We start from the raw sequence: 11,834 nt of genomic DNA on the forward strand, positions 1-11,834 counted from the left end.
ATGAGAAATCACACAGCAATAACAACATTCATCTTGTTGGGACTTACAGAGGACCCACAGCTGCAAGTTCTTCTTTTTATCTTCTTATTTCTCAGCTACGTGCTGAGCATTACTGGAAATTTGACCATTATCATTCTTACATTTATGGATTCTCATCTTAAAACACCTATGTATTTTTTTCTCCTGCAATTTCTCCATCTTAGAAATCTCATTCACAACAGTATGCATTCCCAGATTCTTGTACAGTATAACAACTGGAGACAACACTATTACGTATAATGCTTGCGCTTGCCAAATATTTTTTATTGGGCTTTTTGGGGTCACAGAATTTTTTCTCCTGGCAGCCATGTCCTATGACCGCTATGTGGCCATCTGCAAACCCCTTCATTATATGACCATCATGAATAACAAAGTCTGTACCATCCTTGTCCTCTGTTGCTGGATTTCTGGGCTGCTGATCATCATCACACCCCTTGGTATGGGCCTCCAGCTGGAATTCTGTGACTCCAATGCCATTGATCATTTTGGCTGTGATGCATCTCCTCTTTTTAAGATTTCATGCTCGGATACATGGGTTATAGAACAGGTGGTTATAATCTGTGCAGTACTGACATTCATTATTACACTGATAGGTGTCATTCTTTCCTATATATATATCATCAGGACAATTCTAAGATTTTCTTCTGCTTCTCAAAGAAAAAAAGCTTTCTCCACCTGTTCTTCACACATGCTTGTTGTTTCCATTACATACGGCAGCTGTATTTTCATCTATATCAAGCCTTCGGCCAAAGAAGAGGTGGATATCAATAAAGGGGTATCCGTGCTCACTACATCTGTTGCTCCTTTGTTGAACCCTTTCATTTATACTTTGAGGAACAAGCAAGTGAAACGAGCTTTCAATGACACAATCAAAAAAATTGCATTTATCTTACACAAATAAGAGCACACTGAATACTACTGGAAAATACTACTGGAAAATACTACTGGAAAATACTACTGGAAAATTTGCTGGTCTTTTTATCCTTATTTGATTTTTTGCTTATTTTTTATTTTTTATAATAAATTAATTTTTTATTGGTGTTCAATTTGCCAACATACAGAATAACACCCAGTGCTCATCCCTGTCAAGTGCCCCCCTCAGTGCCCGTCACCCATTCACCCCCACCCCCTGCCCTCCTTCCCTTCCACCACCCCTAGTTCCTTTCCCAGAGTTAGGAGTCTTTATGTTCTGTCTCCCTTTCTGATATTTCCCACACACTTCTTCTCCCTTCCTTTATATTCCCTTTCACTATTATTTATATTCCCCAAATGAATGAGAACATATAATGTTTGTCCTTCTCCGATTGACTTACTTCACTCAGCATAATACCCTCCAGTTCCATCCATGTTGAAGCAAATGGTGGGTATTTGTCATTTCTAATGGCTGAGGAATATTCCATTGTATACACAAACCACATCTTCTTTATCCATTCATCTTTCAATGGACACCGAGGCTCCTTCCACAATTTGATGTTTTTTTAAAGAGAGTGCATTTACTAATCCTTATGTTGCATCTCGTCCCATGTAAAAAGAAAAAAAAAAGTTTTTTCATCCTAGGTATTTAAAGTAGATATTGGAACTTTCCCTTTCAAAATTAAAATAAAAATTCAATATTATATACATTAAAGTCAGAAAATTGATTATTTCTTTTTTTAAAGATTTTATTTATTCATTCCTGTGAGACACAGAGAGAGAAGCAGACAGAGGGAGAGGGAGAAGCAGGCTCCATGCAGGGAGCTGGATGTGGGACTTTATCCCGGATCCCGAGATCGGGACCTGAGCCAAAGGCAGATGCTCAACGGCAGAGCCATCCAGGCTTCCCAAATTAAGATTATTTAAAGCTGACATTTTATTTTCTCTCTTTGATAAAATATTAACATTTATAATTTTATACTTTACAACCGAAAATAGATAATAGCACATATCTGTTATATACACTGGCCTTCTATTTATTGGTTTAAAGTAGCTGCTTTATGGTATGAACAGTAAAAGAGGAGTAACCAACAAATTTCTTTATAAAGACTACTTGGAAACTTCGTTATAAAGATTCAGATAGAAAAAAAATGAATTGACTGATTACATTTATTCCACATGGTTTGTTTTTGTCTTTTTGTTTTTAACAGGTAGGCATTTTGGAACTTTTGATTTCTGAGTAGTGGGGAACGATTAGATCTATTTAACACAAAATTTGCATTGGCTGCAGGTAAATTCTTTTTCTCTGGTTTGGAAATTAATCTGATAAAAATAAAATTGATAAAAATAAGTTTGTATTCATTGAGAATATATAAAATTTTCTAAATTTTATATACTTTATTATATAACCTGAGAATATAAGAACCATATAGAACAAAAAGGAAAAATGGAAAAATCCATAATCATAGTGGGTGATTTTTACACATTATCTCAGCATTGCATAGCTCAAACTGACCAAAGCATCAATATAATATAGAAATCTAAACAACTCATGTAACAAACCAGACCTAATCATCAGTATGAAATATTGTACAAAAAATTCCTGAAAGCTGAACACTACTTTCAAGAGAAAAAATGTTTATGAAATTGAAGTTTTGAGTAAGCGATCAATATGAAGATATGTTGAACATCTCACATGTATTCAGAAATTAAATAGTATACACATGAAAAGCATTTGTATAAAAAAGGAGCTCAAAATGAATATTAGAAAATATTTGTACTCTATGATATGAAAATATTATGTGCTAAAGCCTGTGTGATACAGATAAAGGTGTGCTTGGAAAGAAATATATAGTGTAAGTATTTATATTTTAAGAAGAAGAAACAGTAAAATCAATTATCTAAGTATCCATTTCAAGAAGTAAGAAAAAGTACAAATTAAATCAAAGAAATGCAGAAGAGAATATACAACAGCAAAAAACTAAAAGTATAGAAACAGTATTTCAATAAAGGATGTCACCATTTGCTTCAATGTGGATGGAACTGGAGGATATTATGCTGAATGAAGTAAGTCAGTCGGAGAAGGACAAACACTACATGATTTCATTCATATGGGGAATATAAAAAATAGTGAAAGGGATTAAAGGGGAAAGGAGAGAAAATGAGTGGGAAATATCAGAGAGGGAGACGGAACATGAGAGACTCCTAACTCTGGGAAACGAACAAGGGGTGGTGGAAAGGGAGGTGGGCGGGGGGATGGGGTGACTGGGTGACAGGCACTGGTGGGGGCACTTGATGAGATGAGCACTGGGTGTTATACTATATGTTGGCAAATTGAACCCCAATAAAAAAGATACAAAAAAAAAAAAGGAAATCACCAATGCCAAGAATTTTTATTCTGTTGTTTTATACTTGAGTGTTGTAGATTTGAGTATTAGGTCTGATTGCTTTAGAAGTCTTTTTTTAAATCCTTGTTGAATTTGAGCCTAGTTGTTCTATCCATTTTTGAAAATTAAGTCTCCGATTATTGTTGCTCAACTGTCTATTCTTCATTAGTCAGTTTTGCTTTATGTATTTTGGGGCTCTGTTGTTAAGTAGTTGGATGCTTTAAATTTGTTTTCCAATGTTTTACTTTCAATATGCTTATATTTTTGAATCTGTATGTATCTTCTATAGACAGTATACTGTGGTTACTTTTTTCTCATTATTCCAGATTGAAAATCTCAGCTTTTCAATTGGATAGTTGGATCCATTTACATGTAATGTTATTATTGATATAGATGGATGTACCTCTCCCACTTTACTTTTTGCTCTCTAGATGTCTATTGTACTCCTTCCTCTTCTATTCCTACTTCAATGCCTCCTTTTGCATTAAGTGAATATTTCCAGTTTTATCATTTTAATTCTTTTAATGATGCTTCCACAATATTTTTGATGTATTTTTCTATTGTTATCTGTAGGGCTTACCATACACATTCTAACATCATCGTCTATGTCAGAATAATACTTAAATCTAGTGAGACAGAAACATTACTCCTATATAGTTTTATTCTCTCACATTGAAGTTTACTGTACTGACGAATATACAACTATGTATACAGTTTAAAACCATTGAACTGCATAGTTTAAGTGGGTGAGTTTAGAGCATATAAATTACATATCATCAGTACTTATATATCCGGGATAAATATTTATATATGGAAATATATATAAATGTACTTTTAAATTATACACATACATATACCATACTGCCTAGTCTTTTAACCCAGATAAAACCTGCACATAAATATTCATGATGACCTTATAATAGCCAAAAATTTGCAACAACTCAGATGTCACTTAAAAAGTAAGCGTTGATCACATTATTACACATCCATACAATTGAAGAATATTTAGCAGTGTAAAGAAACAAGCTATTGACATAGATAACACCTTGGATAAATCTCCAGAGAATTATGCCACGTCAAAAAGTCAATCCCAACAGTCATGTGCACTATTGATTTGTTTATGCCAAAATTAGAAAGTGGAGAACAAATTAGTGAATTCTAGTGATGGAAAGACTAAGGGAAATGGAGGCTTGCCTGGCTACAAATAAAAAAAAAAAAGAGCAAATGAGGGGATATTGTGATCATGAAATTTTTCTGTACTTGTATTGTGTGGTTACCAAAGTCCTGGGTGTGAGATTGTGTCTTATAAGATGTGACCACTGCAAGAAACTGGGTAAAGTATGCATGAGTTCTTTCTGTTATTTATTACATGTACATGTGAATCTATAATTATATCAAATAAAACTTAATTCTTACATCCAATTGCCTTAGAAAAGAAGCCAAGCATTTGCTTTGTTGTGATATCATTGTTGTGTTTATACATTTAATGCTATGGTTATACCTCTGTGTCTCTAAGGAAATGGTCCCACTACTACACATATTTTTTTGTGTGTCAAAGTTCATTAGACAATTCATTACTGGCTTTTATACAACAATCACAAAGGACCCTCTTGTTTTTTTTCCCTTGATTCTTATGCCCCCATAGCATATTTAGCAAATATAATCAAAGTCATTGATAGTTTATAAATTACAGGGCACCTTATCTCCATGGCTAGAAAAAAATCAGACCATTAAATCTTCCCGTCCCCGCGTTTCATTGCATCTGTATCTTTGGGGTAAATCCCCAGCAGTGCAATGGCTGGGTCATAGGGCAGGTCTATTTTTAACTCTGAGGAACCTCCACACAGTTTTCCAGAGTGGCTGCACCAGTTCCCATTTCCATCAACAGTGAAGGAGGGTTCCCCTTTCTCCACATCCTCTCCAACATTTGTGGTTTCCTGCCTTGTTAATTTTCCCCATTCTCACTGGTGTGAGGTGGGATCTCATTGTGGTTTTGATTTGTATTTCCCTGATGGCAAGTGATGCAGAGCATTTTCTCATGTGCATGTTGGCCATGTCTATGTCCTCCTCTGTGAGATTTCTCTTCATGTCTTTTGCCCATATCATGATTGGATTGTTTGTTTCTTTGCTGTTGAGTTTAATAAGTTCTTTATAGATCTTGGATACTAGCCCTTTATCTGATACGTCATTTGAGAATATCTTCTCCCATTCTGTAGGTTGTCTTTGAGTTTTGTTGACGGTATCCTTTGCTGTGCAAACCTTCTTATCTTGATGAAGTCCCAATAGTTCATTTTTGCTTTTGTTTCTCTTGCCTTCATGGATGAATCTTGCAAGAAGTTACTGTGGCCAAGTTCAAAAAGGGTGTTGCCTGTGTTCTCCTCTAGGATTTTGATGGAATCTTGTCTCACATTTAGATCTTTCATCCATTTTGAGTTTATCTCTGCACATGGTGCAAGAGAGTGGTCTAGTTTCATTCTTCTGCGTGTGGATGTCCAATTTTCCGAATACCTATTTATTGAAGAGACAGTCTTTATTCCAGTGGATAGTCTTTCCTCATTTGTCGAATATTAGTTGACCATAAATAAAGTTCAGGGTCCACTTCTGGATTCTATTCTGTTCCATTGATCTATGTGTCTGTTTTTGTGCCAGTACCACACTGTCTTGCAGACCACAGCTTTGTAGTACAACCTGAAATTTGGCATTGTGATGCCCCCAGCTATGATTTTCTTTTTTAAAATTCCCCTGGCTATTCGGGATCTTTCCCGATTCCATTAAATTATTAATTTTAATTCCAAATTAAAATAATTTGTTCCAACTCTCTGAAGAAAGCCCATGGTATTTTGTTAGGGATTGCATTAAACATGTAAATTGTCCTCCAAACATTATATGTTCTCATTCATTTGGGGAATATAAATAATAGTGAAAGGGAATAGAAGGGACGGGAGAAGAAATGGGTAGGAAATATCAGAAATGTGGGCGACCACAAACTAGCTGGAGTAACTGAACCAAACCAGCCCCGGACTTGTGTCCCTCATTCACTCAAAAGTCTCGGGAGCCTAGAGGATGAATAGTTGGTAGACGCTTGAGAAAAGGCTTGAGCAATGGTTCTCAGGGCTCGCTTTTACGTGGTCGCACACATAACACAATAGATCCAACTTATTCTGACCTGGTCATAAATGTAAATAAGGGTCTGTCTGTCCTTCCTGGTCTGTTTACTGTACCTAATATTCCTTTGAAGTATGCACATCTGGAGCAACAAGCTTATCTATTTACCATGGTCTTCTGGCACCTGGGAGTCTGTCTTGCATGCTGAGAAAGGGGAACTTTGGAGGGTTTCACAAACCTGCTAAAAATAAACACCTTCTTGGCTTTGTTTGGCTCATGCTATAAAATGTTATAAAACCTTGAATAAAGCTGGCACTGCTTGCACATCATCCACTGTGTCCCTCCTGTCCCCATCTCTTTACTTTTCTTTTATTTTCCTCATCCCCTTATCCTCAAGACCCTGATGGTTTTGCTGCAGCGCACGCAACACAGAAAGGGAGACAGAACATAAAGACTCCTAACTCTGGGAAACGAACTAGGGGTGGTAGAAGGGGAGGAGGGCGGGGGTTGGGGGTGAATGGGTGACAGGCAGTGAGGGGGGCACTTGATGGCATGAGCACTGGGTGTTATTCTGTATGTTGGCAAATTCAACACCAATAAAAAATAAATCAATAAATAAATTTATTATTTAAAAATGTAAATTGCCCTGGGTAGCATGGACATTTTCACAATATTAATTCTTCCAATCCATGAGCATGGAATATTTTTCCATCTCTTTGTGTCCTCCTCAATTTCTTTCAGAAGTGTTCTATAGTTTTTAGGGTATAGATCCTTTACCTCATTGGTTAGGTTTATTCCTAGGTATCTTATGCTTTTGGGTGCAATTGTAAATGGGTTTGACTTCTTAATTTCTCTTCTTTCAGTCTCATTGTTAGTGTATAGAAATGCCACTGACTCCTGGGCATTGATTTTGTATCCTGCCACACTGCCAAATTGCTGTATGAGTTCTAGCAATCTTGGGGCGGAGTCATTTGGGTTTTCTACATAGAGTATCATGTCATCGGTGAAGAGGGAGACTTTGACTTCTTCTTTGCCAATTTGAATGCCTTTTATTTCTTTTTGTTGCCTGATTGCTGAGGCTAGGACTTGTAGTACTATGCTGAAAGGAGTGGTGAGAGTGGACATTCCTGTCTTGTTCCTGATCTTAGGGGAAAGGCTCCCAGTGCTTCTTGGGGGAAACTTTAGTTTTTAATATAGAAGATAAGGGGATCCCTGGGTGGCTCAATTGTTTAGCACCTGCCTTCGACTCAGGGCTTGGTCCTGGGATCCTTGGATCGGGTCCCATGTCGGGCTCCCTGCGTGGGGCCTGCTTCTCCCTCTGCTTCTGTCTCTGCCTCTCTCTCTCTCTTTCTCTCTCTCTCTCTCTCTCTCTCTCTCTCTATATATATATATATATATATATATCATGAATGAATAAAATATTTAAAAAATAATATAGAAGATGAACCTTGAACCAAGTGATAGAGGTAATTATTAAAAAATTTTGATGAGAGTGAGGACATATACCCTAGCCCCTCGCCAGTTACACATAGCCCTTCAGCAGCCTTGCAGCTAGAGCCTGGCTGGTAATCACTATTTCTATTCTTCCTGATGTGAAGGCCTCCCACCCACAGTAATAGCCGTATGGCCTCTGCATACCTTCATAGGCACCCACTGGCTAAGACTAGTCAGTGCCCTGGGGTGTTCTTTTTGCCTTGCACAGAACTGTAAAAGAGTTTAGGCCCAGGAAAACCTGTAAACTTCTTTGCCACCAGGTATAATGCAACTACAGCTTCTGCAAGGAGGTTCGAACCTGGCCTGGAGATTCAATCCCCCTTCAAAATCATACTTCCTTGTTAAATTCTCCTTGGGTCTTAGGGTATCTTGTAGCATTCTCATATCTTATGGTTACTAACCTAGCATAGGTTAATAATCCTTGATATTAAACTCCCCCTGTTTAAATCACTGTGTGGTTTCTGTCTCCTGATAGAACCCAGGTAGAAACACCAATATAAAGAATGTGAGAAAGGGACGCGTGGGTGATTCAGGGGCTGAGCGTCTGCCTTCTGTTCAGGTTGTGATCCTGGAGTTCGGGGATTGAGTCCCGCATTGGGCTCCCTGCATGGAGCCTGCTTCTCCCTCTGCCTGTGTCTCTGCCTCTCTCTGTGTGTCTCTTGAATAAATAAATAAAATCTTTTTTTTTTTTTAAAAAGAAGGTAAGATAGAACAGCAATACAGATCCTCTGAATATTAACATCTTAACACACGACGGTTGCAAACAAGGTTAAATCAATATATTTGACAACTTAGATGAAATGGAAAAGTTATGTCGAAGATGTAAATTATAGACCTGACACAAAGTAGAAAATCTGCATACTTTTCTTTCTGCTATGAAAATTGAATACCTGTCTTTTCACAAAGAAAATTCCAAATTTATGTTGCCTTACTGGTGAATACTATCAAAAGGACAAATAATCCAATCCTTCAAAGCATGTGAGGAGAGAACACTTTCTCACTCATTTTGTGAAATCAGCATAAATCTGATACTAACACCAGGCAAAGAAATTACCAATATCTCTCATGATCATAGATGCAAATATCCATATCAATATACTAGTGAACAATGATAACTAAAAATGGTCAAGAAAATTTATTGAATGCTTCATAAAGGAAGATACATGAATAGCCAATAGGCAAATGTAAAGAAGCTCAATATCATTAGTTATGAGGAAATTCAAATTACAAATGAGTCACACGCTCACTAGAATGGCTACAATTAAAATGTAAGCTGACAACATAAATCATGACAAGGATGGAGAGCAACTGGATGTATCATATATTGGTGACAGACATGTGAAATGGTATATAACCACTTAAGAAAATATTCTGGCACTTTTATATAAACATAATTATCATGTCTTAGTAATTGCTCTCCTAGTTATATATCTAAGAAAAATAAAAACTTATATTGCCAAAAATTATACACATAAAGTTAGGACAATAGCTACTTTGGTTGAATCTTGACTGACAGATAGAGACTTGTTTTGATTGTTGGTAATATTCTATATATTTATCTGGGTGGTGGTTATAGGGTTGTATATCTTTGTAAAGATTAATTAACCAGTAAAATTTAATTGTGTACATTTCTTGTAAATTTGTTATACATCAGTAAAATATTAAAGATGAAACAACGAGGGGCACTTGAGTGGCTCAGTGGTAGGCTCAGGTTGTGATCCTGGGGTCCTGGGATCAAGTCCCACATCGGCTCCCTGCATGGAGCCTGCTTCTCCCTCTCGTAAATAAATAAATAAAATCTTTTTTTAAAAAAGAAATGGAATAGAAAATTTTCCACAAAAAAAGAAAGAAAGGAAATTTTCCAGAAAAACAAACACTAAGTGAATTCATCATCAGTATACCTACACTAAAAGAAAAATAATAAAGTGCTCTTTATAACTAAGAAAAATAATGATGTGTATCCTTGAGAATGTCATGAGTACTTCATTAAGTACATAATAAGAAAGAAAATAAGGTGGAAAGTTAAATACACATTGTATAAAAACAATAATAAAAATATCTTGCAGGATTAAAATATATGGAGAATTTTAAAAACAACAAATATTTCGGGAAAAATTCACATCCTGGGATAACTGCTACAAAAAAATTGAGGTTGTTTTAGTAATTTCCTATATGCCAGCGTAAGGAATAAAAAGTGACATAATAAATTCATTGGCTTCCTTAACGCTTTGGAATCTCTGAAAATTGGCAAATTAGACTCTTACATCTTTTAAATCCCTGAAGGAATTAATCTAAGTTAGAGGATTACAGCTCAGCCTTTAGTTTTTAAAAAAAAAAATCTGAATTCCATCCAAACATCAAGTATCCTGTACTTAAAACAAAGGAGATGGATATGGAAATTATCTTGATTGTGGTGATGGTATCACAGATATGTGCATAGGTACAAATTCACCAACTTGTATACATTAAATATATGCAGTTTTTATATATCAGTTATACTACAATAAAACTGTTTAAAAAAGAATAAACAAAACTTGAGGGGTCTAGAGCACTTTATTTCATGAATAAATTTTCTAGGACTATTCTCTAAAAACTCTGTATCTATATAAGAATTGTTAACATATCTATAATGTCATTAGATATTTGCCTGTGTTAGATAACACATCTAAGTACTTGACAGTGGGAAAATATTAGTAGGTACATTTTCAGTTATACGTAGAATGGCCTTGCTCACTTAGTTATCCAGTTCTCTGATTCGGAGTAAATTCTGAAATGTCCAACACAGTCCCGGAAAGATATTCAAAGGAATTGGCATTGGGAAAGTGAAACTGGGAAGGTAGATTGTTCTGCCTTAAAGAGAACTGATTTCTCTCTTAAGGGGTATAAGCACATGCTTTGCTACCATAGCTTAATATTAAGCCAATTAGTTAAGAGAAAATCTTAGAAATATTGTGAATATGTGAATATTAGGAAGAAATATATACTCCCTACTCTTCATACTTCTCTCCATGTGGAGGTACATTCCCTTATTAATAATTTTCAAAAAGAAGAGTTTAATAAGTTCTTTAGAGATCTTGGAAACTAGCCCTTTATCTGATATGTCATTTGCAAATATCTTCTCCCATTCTGTAGGTTGTCTTTGAGTTTTGTTGACTGTATCCTTTGCTGTGCAAAAGCTTCTTATCTTGATGAAGTCCCAATAGTTCATTTTTGCTTTTGTATCTTTTGCCTTCGTGGATGTATCTTGCAAGAAGTTACTGTAGCCGAGTTCAAAAAGGGTGTTGCCTGTGTTCTCCTCTAGGATTTTGATGGAATCTTGTCTCACATTTAGATCTTTCATCCATTTTGAGTTTATCTCTGCATATGGTGCAAGAGAGTGGTCCAGTTTCATTCTTCTGCGTGTGGATGTCCAATTTTCCGAACACCATTTATTGAAGAGACTGTCTTTCTTCCAACGGATAGTCTTTCCTCCTTTATCGAATATTAGTTGACCATAAAGTTCAGGGTCTACTTCTGGGTTCTCTATTCTGTTCCATTGATCTATGTGTTTGTTTTTGTGCCAGTACCACACTGTCTGGATGACCACAGCTTTGTAGTACAACCTGAAATCTGGCATTGTGATGCCCCCAGATATGGTTTTCTTTTTTAAAATTCCCCTGCCTATTCGGGGTCTTTTCTGATTCCACACAAATCTTAAAATAATTTGTTCTAACTCTCTGAAGAAAGTCCATGGTATTTTGATAGGGATTGCATTAAACGTGTAATTTTCCCTGGGTAACATTGGTATTTTCACAATATTAATGCTGCCAATCCATGAGCATGGAATATTTTTCCATCTCTTTGTGTCTTCCTCAATTTTTTTCAGAAGTGTTCTATAGTTTTTAGGGTATAGGTCCT

At 36.0% G+C, this 11,834-nt stretch overlaps 1 protein-coding gene across 1 annotated transcript; it reads left to right on the forward strand.

The window, feature by feature from the left end:
• Positions 1–940, forward strand: OR6C2G (olfactory receptor family 6 subfamily C member 2G). The gene is given in 2 exon segments (XM_038588977.1): positions 1–186; positions 188–940. Coding segments are annotated over 2 exon segments (939 nt in total).
• The last annotated feature ends 10,894 nt before the right edge of the window (positions 941–11,834 follow it).

Source organism: Canis lupus, unplaced genomic scaffold, assembly GCF_011100685.1.
Source record: "Canis lupus familiaris isolate Mischka breed German Shepherd unplaced genomic scaffold, alternate assembly UU_Cfam_GSD_1.0 chrUn_S1542H1730, whole genome shotgun sequence".
Classification (NCBI taxonomy): Eukaryota; Metazoa; Chordata; class Mammalia; order Carnivora; family Canidae; genus Canis; species Canis lupus.